We start from the raw sequence: 14120 nt of genomic DNA on the forward strand, positions 1-14120 counted from the left end.
CTTTGGCAGCGATTACAGCCTTGGGTCTTCTTGGGTATGATGGTACAAGCTTGGCACAGCTGTATTTGGGGAGTTTCTCCCATTTTTCTCTGCAGATCCTCTCAAGCTCTGTCAGATTGAATGGGGAGTGTCGCTGCACAACTATTTTCCGTTCTCTAGAGATGTTAGATCTTGTTCAAGTCCGGTCTGTGGGTGGGTCACTCAAGGACATTCAGAGACTTGTCCTGAAGGCACTCCTGCATTTTCTTGGCTGTGTTCTTAGGGTAGTTATCCTGTTGGAAGGTGAACCTTTGCCCCAGTCTGAGGTCCTGAGTGCTCTGGAGCAGGTTTTCATGAAGTATCGCTCTGTAAATCGTTCCCTCGATCCTGACTAGTCTCCCAGTCCCTGCCGCTGAAAAACATCCCCACAGCAAGATGCTGCCAGCAACATGCTTCACTGTAGGGATGGTGCCTGGTTTCCTACAGACGTGACGCTTGGAATTCAGGTCAAAGAGTTCAACCTTGATTTCATCAGACCTTATTTCTCATGGTCTGAGAGTCCTTTAGGTGCCTTTTGGCAAACTCCAAGCGGGCTGTCATGTACATTTTATAGAGGAGTGGCTTCAGTCTGGCCACTCTGTAGCGGCTCTACTGTGCACCACAGGAGAACCAAGAAATTAAGAGCGACATCACGGCTGTCTTTTAGGCTTTTATGTTGATCTGCAATAGTATTGTTAAAAGACAGGACAGGAACACATCAGTCTCCAATGCACCATCTGACAAGCTGTTCTACACAGGCGCATGAAGAAAGGTAAAACACATATCCTATCTCACATCCCCAATACATTGCTAGGTGCTTTCAGTGTTGACAGTACCAAAATACAACAACTTCATGTACAAAAACACTGCAACACAAACAAGTTACAACGTGAAATCGCCTTTATCCCATTCAGACCTTAGAGGGCCAAAACTACATCTCCCATAATGCAACACCATCACTAGTCGGTAGCTCAGCTAGCCGTCTGCATCACAGAAAGGCATGCTAGCTAGCAACACTTTTAGCACTCTGTAACTATATTAATAACAACAATAAAACTCTGAAAGTTACGTGTTTCAATAGTCTCACACTCCCTTATAACAATATCTACAGCATTAACCTTGGGATGTTTTATTTATTTCACGTTACGGACTTCTACAAAGGACTAATCTGCAACCCATACCTTTCTCTCTGTGTTTTCTCAGACTGAGGAGAACGGGAGCTATGGGTAGTACCAGGGTGTTAGTAGGTGACGTAAGCACCCAGATAAAATAAAATACATTTAATGAAATAAAACCCGAAGATGTTAACATCATTCAGCAACTGTAGCTGCCCACCTAACATCAACAGGCATCCCCAGTAGCGCAACAATTAAAATTAGAAACCAAAAACAAAGTTCCTGGCGATCATAGCGATCTGACTCCCCCCTTCTGTCTGAATTTGGAACATTCCTGTTCGCGGGCTTTGGCCACTGACCCTCAACCTGATTGTTCTGCTCTGCGTTGTGTACTATTCCAATAATCTGACGTTTGCTGGAATAACCATTTTAACTCTACTACAACTCTATGAAAAAGGCCTGATTGGTAGAGTCCTGTAGAGATGGTTGTCCTTCTGGAAGGTTCTCCAATCTCCATAGAGGAACTCTGGAACTCTGTGACCATTGGTCACCTCCCTGACAAAGGCCCTTCTCCCCTGATTGCTCAGTTTGGCCGGGCAGCCAGTTCTAGGAATAGTCTTGGTGTTTCCAAATTTAATTTAACCTTTAACTAAGCAAGTCAGTTAAGAACAAAATTCTTATTTACAATGACGGCCTACCCCGGCCAAACCTGGACGACGCTGGGCCAATTGTGTGCCGCCCTAAGGGGCTCCGAATCACAGCCGGTTGTGATACAGCCTGGATTTGAACCAGGGACTGTAGTGACGCCTCTTGCACTGAGATGCAGTGCCTTAGTCCGCTGCGCCACTCAGGAGCACCATTTAAGAATAATGGAGGCCACTGTGTTCTTGTGGGCCTTCAATGCTGCAGAAATGTTTTGGTACCCTTCCCCAGATCTGTGCCTCAACACAATTCTGTCTTGGAGCTCTACGGACAATTCCTATACGACCTCATGGCTCGGTTTTTGCACTGTAAACTGTGGGACCATATATAGACAGATGTGTGCCTTTCCAAATCATGTCCAATCAATTGAATTTACCACAGATGGACTCCAGCCAAGTTGTCGAAACATCTCAAGAATGATCACTGGAAACAAGATGCACTTCAACTCAATTTCGAGTCTCATAGCAAAGGGTCTGAATACTTTCGTAAATAAGGTATTTCAGTTTTTTATTTGTAATACATTTGCAAAAATGTCTAAACCTGTTTTTGCTTTGTCATTATTGCGTGTGTATTGTGTGTAGATTGATGAGGAACGTGTTATTTAATCCATTTTAGAATAAGGCTGTAACGCAACAAAATGTGGAAAAAGTCAAGGGGGCTGAACACTTTCAGAATCCACTGTGATTCTATGTTCTGGCCAATGATTATAATGGCCATTCTGATCCAACCATAAAGTCATACATTGTGCCTCTGGCCTGAGAGGATGGAAGTTCAACATAGCTAGATGTAATAGGGTAATATTAACAAGCTGGCTAATCGTTGCCCATGAAGGGAAGTAAGACTAGCAAGCAAGCATTTTAGCCAGGTAGTCTAGGACAACAAAAACTAAAAGCGCGTACTGTATGACAAAGTCATAGACTGTTTTGGCAACATGAACGAGAGGAGGATGGCATTGGTGTGTCTACAAGTAGGGTGAGTCAACATGTTTTTTTCTACTTACGCACACACACACTAAGTTAATTAGACTAAATTGTTTTTGGAATCTTTCAGTTGTCACTGTATTAGGCTAAGCAGGGGTGAGTTGATGATGTTGACGTTGAAATGGTGCTGGAATAATGGAGGCAGCTCCTGTTTTCTTTGTGATTTGCGATAACTGGTGTTCTAAATCAATAGTTGTATAGTAGTCCAAAAATGTCAAAAACATGAACTTGCTTTACCATGCTGTAGGTGATGTTACTGTACATACAATATGCTTTGTGGACTTCCCTAGACAGAGGTTGCTATGCGGGAAAAAAAAGACGTTTGGTTGAATTTATTCAGCCACTCTGTCTTCTTGTCGTCTCGGCCTTAGGCCTATATATCACGGTGTCAAGGCATATGAACTAACAGGTTACAGAGCAAACAACGCAATTATCACAACACATAGGTTGTAATATGGCTTTTATTTTTCTGTCTTGGCTTCCCCATTGATTTGACCCACTCACTGCTACTGATTCTCCCTAGTCTGGGAGCCAGATATTCTGCTGCTTCAGCCAACTCCTTCCCTGCTGTCATACCAAACATGTTTTGTCATAGCAATCATCATTGGCTGAAGCACTAAGACTGCAAGACTGACATCCAGGCTATGTCTACAATTCTTTACTCCTGCCTAGTGCCTATACGCTTAACAATGGTGTTTTTCTCGTTCTGTCCTACAGCCTCCTGTTCATTTGACAAGAGGTACAACCTCCTGGAAAACACTAGCAGTCTCATTCACAACAGGGCCAGAATAAATTCTGCTTACACACCAAGATTCTCAATTTACACAGACAATGCAGACACAGTCTGATGCCATCACTGCTCCCGCTGTGTGTGTGTGTGTATGCAGTATTAGTTTTAGTCTGGCTAGTTTGGCGAGACATAATTATACTCTCAAAACAAGGAGGGAATTTTGGCTGCGACAGAAAGGGAGAGAGAGGAGAGAGAAAGAAAGAGGGAGAGAGTGAGTAAGGTCAGGTAGTCATAGATACTATAGTTGTATGATTCATCCATGTTTTTATTTTGCTGGACCAATCCTCCATAGCTTTATGAAGCACTTGACAATTTAGAAACACAACATGGGGATAACCATACCATTAGAATAAGTTATCATTGTAATTATATGGTAGTAACAGAACAAGACATGGAGACATCCTATTGGATAAAGCCGCCGTGTTGATTTGCTAGTCGTCCAATCAGCTGCCAGAACTCCAGGAAGGTGAGCTCTCCGTCGTTGTTCTCGTCAATTGAGTCCATGAGTCGGCCGATGACAGCTGGGTCACCAGCGTTCTACAGGGAGGCAATAAGGGCCGTCAGAATCACTAGTTAAGAGGCTTCCTTTCCTCTTCTTCTCAGATTCAGAACCACACTGACTGATCTGATTATGCTTGTCAGAAAAGCCATGTGACGAGAAGAAACCTTTCTACCATCTGAGGTCATGAGAAGGGAACAAGGAAATTAAGCTATTTTCTAGGTGTCACTATTTGGCCATTCTAGAAAGGATGGCGGTACAGCACTTTACAAGCACAAATGCAAATGTCTATTTTAGTATGGCCATACTGATATACCACAGGAGGCAGAGGTTGGAAGGACAAGAGGCATCTGTGCTGTCTATGTCCCCATCTAGAGGAAATGAAGTGGACCAAAAACTGATGTTGTGGCTCACCAACCCTGCTCCTGGAGAGCTAAAGGGTGGACGCTTTTGTTACAGCCCAGCACTAATCATCAAGCTGAATCAGTTGTATTATAGCTGGACTGGAATAAAAGCCTGTGATCACGGGTTATTATAGTATTACTCAAACGTTACCACAGTATAATTAACATGTAATTACCTTAACGAAGTTGGGGAGTTGTGTTTTGACCAGGCTCTGGAACTCATCTCTGCTCAGTGTATCTGAGGATCCATCACTTCCAGCAAACGCCTTGAACTGGGACACGAGTACACCAATGGCTGACTCCATCACTGACAGAGAGAGAGAAACGGGAAGAAAGAATGGAGAAGAGGTAGTGTTCTAATGGGACTAAACAGAATGCAATACAGACAGAGGAGCGGTTATTGAACTGAAAAATCATATAAATACGTAGATAAAATACTACAGACCACGTCAGGTCAAAGACAGCATTGAGAAAAAACAGCAAGTGTTACAGAGGAGGAGAGAAAGAGACGGGAGGACAGGAGATAGAAACATTAAACAGAGAGGGAGATAAAAGATAGATGTATATTCAACTTATAGAGAAATATGGAGGTAGATTAGAATGATTAACTCACCTGGACACTGCTGCCGGTGGCTGAGGTGGTGAGTGTGTTGAGGTGGTATGTGTGAAGGCAAGCTTTTCTCTCTCTCGCTCTCTCTTTTTCTCTCTTATACTCACCTCCTCTTCATAAAATCAAGCCCCCCCTCATCTCTTGTAAATGTTTCTCATGTCATGGCGTCCATTCCGTCCACTTCAAGGTTAAGGTGTCTGTAATAGTGTAAGCTAAATTACTCCACACTGACCACTGGTTTCTTTCCATGACGTGATTATTGGATTTATACAACACTGAAAAGCACTCACCTTCAGACAGGAAACCACACGTGTTCATTTAACCATTTATTATTAAAGATTACAATACGTTAGTCTAGGCATTAGGCTCTGCTCCTTCGGGGTAGCTCACTGCTAGAGCATGCATAATGTTAAGCTAAGATTAATTACAGGCAGAGAGCAAGGTGTGCTATACCAATCACCCTGCAGGAAGGAAACACAGAACCTAACAGGTGGAGGCTGTGGTGGCTGGTGGGTAAGCAGAAAACAGACATGTTACAGCAATAGTACTATGTCACCAAGAACACCAGCGCATAGCTTGTGTGGGGCAGCCATCATAGAAGTGTGTGCAGAACCTGGTGGATTAAATAGACCACCATATTAACGTAGAGTGATGATCTCATTGATGCAATATCGGCTGTTGCAACACCCAGGTTTCCTGTCTGGCTGCCATATGAATGTAAAAAGTCGCTATGCTTATGCTAAAACCTCTCAGAACAGCTCTTCTGGTTTACTTAGCTTTGGGCAGAACAAATCAACTTCATCATCAGCAGAAATGAGGGATTGTGTATTGCATGTTTCGCCCTTTGGCTTGCATTTAGAATATTATATTGATTTGAGCCTGTCTTGATTCAAATCTAACATCAGTGTTATAAAGTCAGATTTACTGTGAGTGTAGTTACGTGAATCTCTCATTCTGACCAGAGTCAAAGGGTAGCAAATGATTCCCACCCTCTGGCATGAGTGGCATCTCCTCTCCTAGTCAAACTATATCTAACATTAACCTCACAACTAATGAGACAGAGGAGTCTGAATCCAACTCCACTGAGTGAGGGGTTTGATGTGACATCATGCACGTATACATTCATGCTCACACACTCACAGGAAATGCACAGTTTAATTCCATTGCAGTTGAATGTCAGTTTAATAATTGAGCAAACAGAGCGATGCAGATATAACTACAAAAACATTTGTCCAACACTATTATCTTATGTATTTGAAAATGAAACACACACACACACAGGGCTTTGCCTGAAGGTTTAGACTATTCCAAATCTTAAAAAGACACGTCCCCCATTTATTCATGCAAAGCTGTAGAAATGCATCATCAGCATGATTAGTCAGCAGCTATCACACAGACCAGAATGGCTTATTAACCCTCATCTCTCAGCCTGTAGCAATGGATGTCTCTAGTGATGACAAGACACACTGTCCTTCTGCTGCAGAGGGTTAGAACGAACAGGCCCTGGTACTTACTGAGGAGAGGGCAGGTAGACAGCATACACCACTTTCAAACACACACACACACACAGACAAGCACTCTTGCAAGCATGCACACACACATTTTAGTCAGTATAGCTGAGACATCAGCTATACTATGTGGGTCTCTGCTTTAGATGGGAGGAGTGTTGCACTATAAAGCTACTGTAAACTCACACTGCATCAATGAGTTAGAGTGCAACATGTATTAAAATAAATGGTCATTTACTGGAAACAATATCTAACCAACTGAAATGTGTTGTTTCCATGGGAGAATGTTTAGCTTATTAATGTTGTCTTTGTGCTCAAATACACACAGCACAGATCTAAGAACAGTTAATTGAACAATCAGTGAATGAAAGAAAGGAGACGAAGGAAAGGTAGCCTAGCATTTAAGAGCATTGGGCCAGTAACCGAAAGGTTACTGGTTCGAATCCCAGAGCCGACTAAGTGAAACATATGCCGCCGTGCCCTTGAGCAAGGCACTTAACCCTGTAAGTCGGTCTGGATAAGAGCGTCTGATAAATGGAAGGCAAAGAAATCAACGTCAAAATATTATGCAAAAAAAAAATCCAGAAAGGAGTCACTTGACGTCACCCTTATCTGAGATCAGTAGCTAACACTCTATCTCTCTAAACGTAGACTGTAGAACATCGCGGGGAACACGCAGATGACTTCAGGATGCTTCCGGAGGATCATGCTGCAAAATGAACGTAGAATGAAAGGACATTTGAAAACACATACAGTATGTTATATACTGTAACACTACTAGGGTCAGGTTGACCTTCTGTGTAACTGAGTTACAAAGTTACTCATTACAGTGGAGTGGTTACACTTCAGATAGAAATAGATTACTTTCATGAGAATAGCAGGACAAATGGTGCAAGGTCTGATCTGACCCCTTCTCTCACCAGTTCGTCTGCGTCTCTCTCTGCGATGTTTCGTCGTAAACGCTCCCAAAACGTTACCCTCTCATCCTCATCCTGGGGCCAGTCCAGGTAGGTCCGGGTTCTGGCCAGCTTAGCCAGCCTGCAACACAAACACCCAGTACATCATATCACTACTGTTCATATACAATGTATTCCATTCTACGTTCAGTCCATTCAGGAGATGAGTTGGTGTGTGTTACCTGTGGAAGGCGGACAGCTCGAAGGGGGAGATGTGTTCTAGGAAGATGAGGATGAGTCTGTGGCTGTGCTCAGACAACAGGCGGTGTGTAGCCACTCTCATCTCCAGGCCACACCAGTCACTCCTCAGGTAGCGTCTTGTCAACACACACACCGTCCTCCTGCTGCAGTAGATGTTCTCAGCGATGTTATCCACGATGCCCTTCCCTACCTGGGACAGGACACAACAGGCTGGGTGCTGTTTATCAATCTAATCTAATGTATTTGTGGTTGTACTTTGTACCATTATAGCACCATATTCTCCATTCTCACACACACTTCCATGTCGAAGTGCGCGTGCGCACACACACACACACACCTCAAAGTCTCGGTGGTGTAGACACAGTCGTAGTCGTGGCTCCCCCTCCTCCTCTAGCATCGGGGCCATCTCTCCCAGTACCCACGCCTCGTCAAGACTGCTGAACGACACAAACGCATCATACCTCACCTCCTCTTCCTCCTTCTCCTCTCCCTCCTCCCCCTCTCCCCCATCCTCCTCTTCCTCCTCCACCACCTCTTCCCCACACGTCGCTCCACCCATCCTCTCAGACGAAAGAATAGTACGACACAGGGCCAGCGGAGGAAGCGGTATCCTAGCGCCAAGCACAGTAGGGTGCACAAAGCAGCCATTGTGGAGACGTAGGACAGGAAGTCGTCTTCGGTCTGGCAGAGGCGCTCCATGGTGGACAGGAAGTTGAGTCGCTGGTAGTGCCAGATGCACTGCTGTTGCTGCAGGAGCACCACCTGAATCCATAACCAATCAATCATTAATCATCTGTAATCAATATACTGTATCAACCCTAGTCAACACCACCTCTTAAAGACAATTATCAAAAATATATAAATTGTCTGTTGTTGAAAGATTCTAATCAATATCATTTGTTGTTCACAGCACCCGTTAAAGACCAGAAATCATCAAACATAAATACATGATCCCTAGTAAAAACCTGTTACCTGTTATTTATCAACAATAATCTATATGTTATCAGCAGATCAGAGCTTTAGTTGGACCTGACTTCTTCTACCTGTGTTTTACGAGAGTTGTCGGCCCAGTCCAGAAGCCAGCCGTTGGAACAGTCACAGCGGAAGTCGACCTGGTCAAAGACCAGCGTGGAGAGAGACAGCAGGGGAATGAAGACCCCCTCCAACAGGATCAGAGGGCTCTCACTGTACAGCCTCAACACACGTAGAGACACCAGGTCTGTAAACATGGACTGGAGGGAGGGAGGGAGGGAAAGAGGGAGGAAAAGAGAGGGTGAAAGAAAGAGAGTAATGAGAAGGGGAGAGAGGGAGATACAGTAATGACAATGTGAGGGAGGGAGATAGAGTAATGAGAAAGAGAGCGAGAGATCTGAAGTCAAATTTTTACTGTTTGCTGATGATCTGGTGCTTCTGTCCCCAACCAAGGAGGGCCTACAGCAGCACCTAGATCTTCTGCACAGATTCTGCCAGACCTGGGCCCTGACAGTAAATCTCAGTAAGACAAAAATAATGGAGTTCCAAAACAGGTCAGTTGCCAGGACCACAAATACAAATTCAATCTAGACACTGTTGCCCTGGAGCACACAAAAAACTATACATACCTCGGCCTAAACATCAGCACCACAGGTAACTTCCACAAAGCTCTGAACGATCTGAGAGACAAGGCAAGAAGCGCCTTCTACGCCATCAAAAGGAATATAAAATTTGACATCCCAATTATGAACTGGCTTTAAAATACTTGAATCAGTTATAGAACCCATTGCCCTTTATGATGGTGAGCGGACCCCAGACTTCACAAACTAAGAATTCACAAAATTGGACAAACAACAAATTGAGACTCTGCATGCAGAATTCTGCAAAAACATCCTCTGTGTACAACGTAAAACATCAAATAATGCATGCAGAGCAGAATTAGGTACCCGCTAATGATCAAATACCTGCTAATGATCAAAATCCAGAAAAGAGATATTAAATTCCACAACAACCTAAAAGGAAGTGATTCCCAAACCTTCCATAACAAATCCATCACCTACAGAGAAATTAACCCAGAGAAGAGACCCCTAAGCAAGCTGGTCCTGGGGCTCTGTTCACAAACAGACCCCACAGAGCACCAGGACAGCTAGACCCAACCAAATCATGAGAAAACAAAAAGATAATTACTTGATACATTGGAAAGAATTTACCAAAAAACTGGAATGCTATTTGGCCCTAAACAGACTGTACACAGTAGCAGAATACCTGACCACTGTGACTGAACCAAAATTAAGGAAAGCTTTGACTATGTACAGATTCAGTGAGCATAGCCTTGCTATTGAGAGGTCGCCATAGGCAGACCTGGTTCTCAAGAGGAGACATTGCCCACAGTGTGCCATCACAGCAGCAAGATTTGTGAACTGTTTCCACAAGAAAAGGGGTTGTACAACCCATATTTATGTTTATTTATTTTCCCTTTTGTTCTTTAACTATTTGCACATCATTATAACACTGTATATAGCCATAATATGACATTTGAAATGTCTCTATTTCTTTGAAACTTTTGTGAGTGTAATGTTTACTCTTCATTTATTGTTTATTGTCTATTTCACTTGCTTTGGCAATGTAAACATATGTTTCCCATGCCAAAAAAGCCCTTTGAATTTAATTGAATTGAGAGCGAGAGATACAGTAATGTGGAAGAGCATTGGCAGTAACACGTGATGCCATCACTAGAAGGATCTAAGGGCTCTCAATGTGAAGGTAGAGACACCAGGGTCATTATCAGTAGGCATGAAACTAAAAGCGGTTGGAAAAACGATCTATCAATGAATGATTCGATTGATGGACCAATAGCTAGTTAGTACCCTGGTGAGGAAGTTGAGACGACAGTTGATCAGCACTAGGCTCCTGAGCTCCGTCAGGTTCCTGAAGGTAACACTGGGGTCTGTGTGGTTGGAGAAGTTCAAGTTGGTCAGTTTGAGCCTCTTCAGCTTTCGTAGCTGGTTGATGGTGGTGTAGGGGGTGGCAAACTTCTCAGGGTTGGCTGAGAACTCAAACGACTCCAGGTTGAGGAAGTAGGGGGCCAGGAAAATGCTTCTGCAGTCAAATGTTGTCCCCTCGCCCACCTATTTTCAGAATATTTGTATTATTAAGATTACCGGAAAATTACTGGTAGCTAGCCAGATCAGTGTCTGCTGCAGCCAAGTCCTTCAGCACAACATTGTTGAGGCATGACAATAAAAATGAATTGGCAGTAGCAGAAACTTATCTGACTAGCTACCAGTATGATACATTTTCCTGTACAAGATCTGCTGATTGGCTATAAAGCAGTGTTCTTCAATCCTGGTCCTGTGGAACCACAGCTTGATATAAGTTGATCAGGTGAACCAACCCACTGGGCACAGACATCATTTGGTTGAGTTGTCAACTGATGTGAATTGAACATGAAATCAACAACAAATGTCACCATGTCATTAGATTTAGGTTACAAGTGTGGTGAAGAAAATACTAAATGTTCTTAGGTTGATGACTTTTTGCAAACTTGACTTTTTTCCAATCAGTTTTCCACTTTGATTCATCGTCATTACAGATATATTGTTGTTGCTTGAAATGATGTGGAAAGAACATTGATTCAATTAGTTTTTGCCCAGTGGGAAGTGTGTTAGTACTGGAGGATGGAGCAATAGCCTGCACACCTTTACTTCCGCCAGGACCATGGTTGAAGATTACTTCTAGACATCACATTGAGATACAACACAGAGTAACTCCTCATCCTGGCCCACCTTCAGCTCTCGGACCATGGGGAACATGTTGTTGTCACAGTCAGAGGACTGGATCATCTTCCCTCTGAGTTCCAGGACCATGGGGAACTCAGGAGCAGGAACATGGCCTACGGTGAGGTAGGGTCCTGGACCTGTGTCGATGAGGAGGTGCTGGAGCTTGGTGGGGAAGCCCAGGAACAGCATGTTGAGGTAGAGCTGGTAGATAATGTCTATCTCTCCCAGGCTGAGGTCTTGGAGTCGATGCTGTCTACGGAACACCCCATGAGCGATGCCCCTCGAGATCTTGTTCCCTTCCAGGAGGAGAACCTACAGTCACATCATCAATAATTGATTACCATAATCTGTTTCCCCTCCAAACATATAGCACTTAGCACATCAACACAAATACCCTGATCTGACCTCTAGAGCAGGCAGACCCTCAAAGTCGTCTTTTCCCAGCAGGGAGATTTTGTTGTGGGTGAGGTCGAGGACGCGGAGGAGCGGCATCCCCTGGAGAGCCCGGTGGGCCAGGGAGGAGATATGGTTCCCACTCAGGTCCAAACGCTCCAGCAGGGGCATACAGGAGAACTGAGAATGATCATGATAACCATCATACTCATCGCCATACTGATTTTATATAGCATCATACAAATATCTCAAGTCAGCAAAGTTATTGTATCTCAGTTAGTTGAGGTATAGACATTAAACAGAAGTGACACAGACTGACTGACCTGATCAGTGGTGATCTCAGTGAGGTGGTTGCCATGGAGAATGAGAGAGGTGAGGTTCCACACCCTCCCTCCCCCTGCAGAGCAGAACGAGGCATTGGTCAGCTTGGTCAGGACCATCATCAGACCCTGTATCTGACCGGTACCAGTCCAGAACCCCAGGTCCATACCAGACAGATCCTCAGAAGTCACAGACAGCTGCCTCAGACCAGGACCACACCTACAGAGTCAGGGTTAGCATCTTACAACATTAGCCTGGTTGACAGATCTGTTCCTGTGCTCATTTGTTGTTCATAGTCATGGCAATGAATTTTTACATTCAAAAGATCAATAGGAGTCCTGTAGCTCAGTAGGTAGAGCATGGCACTAGTAACGGCAGGATAGTGGATTCCATTCCTGGGAACACCCATAGGTAAAATGTATGAACACATGACTAAGTCGCTTTCAAATCAAATTGTTTAGTCACATGCGGCGAATATAACAGGTGTAGACCTTACAGTGAAATGTTTACACACGAGCCCCTAACCAACAATACAGTTTAAAAAAATATATATGAATAAGAAATTAAAGTAACAAGTAATTAAAGACAGCAGTAAAATAACAATAGCGAGACTATATACAGGGGGGTACCGGTCGAGGTAATTGAGGTAATATGTACATGTAGGTAGAGTTATTAAAGTGACTATGCATAGATTATAACAACAGAGGGGACCAGCGTTGTGAGGGCAAGGGGGGGGGGGTCTTCCTTACCTGTGGCGGTCCTCATGAGAGCCCGTTTCACCCTAGCGCGTGATGGTTTTTGGGAGTGCACTTGAAGAAACTTTCAGAACTCTTGACATTTTCTGGATTGACTGACCATCTCTTGAAGTAATGGACTGTCATTTCTCTTTGCTTATTTGAGCTGTTCTTACTATAATATGGGCTATCTTCTGTATACCATCCCTACCCTGTCAAAACACAATTGATTGGCTCAAACGCATTAAGAAGGAAAAAGTCCACAAATTAACAAGGCACACCTGTTAATTGAAATGCATTCCAGGTGACTACCTCATGAAGCTGGTTGAGAGAATGCAAAGAGTGTGAAAAGCTGTTATCAAGTCAAACGGTGGCTACTTTGAAGAATCTTAAATATATTTGGATTTGTTTAACACTTTTTTGGTTACTGCATGATTCCATATGTGTTATTTCATAGTTTGGATGTCTTCACTATAATTCTACAATGTAGAACATTTTTAAAACAAAACAAAGAAAACCACTTGAATGAGGTGTGTCCAAACTTTGACTTGTACTAATACACACACACACACACACACAAGGACCTTTTCAAGACAGGTCTCCCCCTGTCTGTTTGCCCACAGAGCATATCTGACTACAAACTATAGACTGTATGAGGACGTACTATTGTATAGTGCTGATCTCTGTTCTATTGTCCTGGTTGTATGTAACCAACCTGAGGTCAGTGATCTCTGTTCTATTGTCCTGGTTGTATGTAACCTACCTGAGGTCAATGATCTCTGTTCTATTGTCCTGGTTGTATGTAACCTACCGGAGGTCAGTGATCCGTGTGCACTCAGCATAGGGTCCCAGGCCAGGCTTAAGGGAACACTGAATGAACCCTCCGATGTCTTTCTGTGCATACATATCCTCCTCATAGCAGTCACAGTGATGCCTGATCACCCCCTCTGCTCCGTCACACACACACAAGAGCAGCAGCACACTGACACCGGGCCTCCACACCCAAAACACAAACGCTCACCTCAGTGTTCCGTGTTTAAAAACTGTCTTCCTTTGCCAGACCTCTGTGCTTCTATGGAGGGAGAGATCTGTACTTCTGCTTACAATACTTCTGTCGACACCTAGACAGCTAGTCTG

General features: G+C 43.8%; 1 protein-coding gene and 1 pseudogene across 3 annotated transcripts; both read right to left on the reverse strand.

Annotated features, from left to right (window-relative positions):
- Window positions 1–3849: 3849 nt before the first annotated feature.
- Window positions 3850–5266, reverse strand: LOC106573865 (protein S100-A11). 2 transcript variants are annotated; one of them, XM_014149280.3, is made up of 3 exons: window positions 5122–5266; window positions 4685–4815; window positions 3850–4142 (listed from the first exon to the last, which is right to left on the reverse strand). In XM_014149280.3, the coding sequence occupies exons 2-3, from the start codon at window positions 4811–4813 to the stop codon at window positions 4008–4010; spliced, it is 264 nt and encodes an 87-aa protein (XP_014004755.1). In that variant the 5' UTR covers window positions 4814–4815; window positions 5122–5266; the 3' UTR covers window positions 3850–4007. The 2 variants fall into 2 exon arrangements, with proteins under 2 accessions (XP_014004755.1, XP_014004764.1); XM_014149289.3 differs by having other exon boundaries at window positions 4685–4873; window positions 5122–5195.
- Window positions 5267–5529: 263 nt separating this feature from the next.
- On the reverse strand, window positions 5530–13333 carry LOC106575300 (toll-like receptor 12; annotated as a pseudogene). Its single transcript, XR_014380178.1, has 9 exons — window positions 12252–13333; window positions 11941–12108; window positions 11542–11847; window positions 10624–10884; window positions 8827–9015; window positions 8121–8545; window positions 7765–7973; window positions 7547–7664; window positions 5530–7335 (listed from the first exon to the last, which is right to left on the reverse strand). The product of XR_014380178.1 is annotated as a toll-like receptor 12 (transcript).
- Window positions 13334–14120: the final 787 nt, after the last annotated feature.

Source organism: Salmo salar, chromosome 02, assembly GCF_965601325.2.
Source record: "Salmo salar chromosome 02, fSalSal1, whole genome shotgun sequence".
In the NCBI taxonomy this organism is placed as follows: Eukaryota; Metazoa; Chordata; class Actinopteri; order Salmoniformes; family Salmonidae; genus Salmo; species Salmo salar.

Coding starts and splice junctions, on each gene's coding strand:
- LOC106573865 (XM_014149280.3), bottom strand. CDS start 4,813: ATGGAGTCAGCCATTGGTGTACTCGTGTCCCAGTTCAAGGCGTTTGCT. Junction 4,143..4,684: donor AACTCCCCAACTTCGTTAAG/GTAATTACATGT, acceptor GCCTCCCTGTAG/AACGCTGGTGACCCAGCTGT.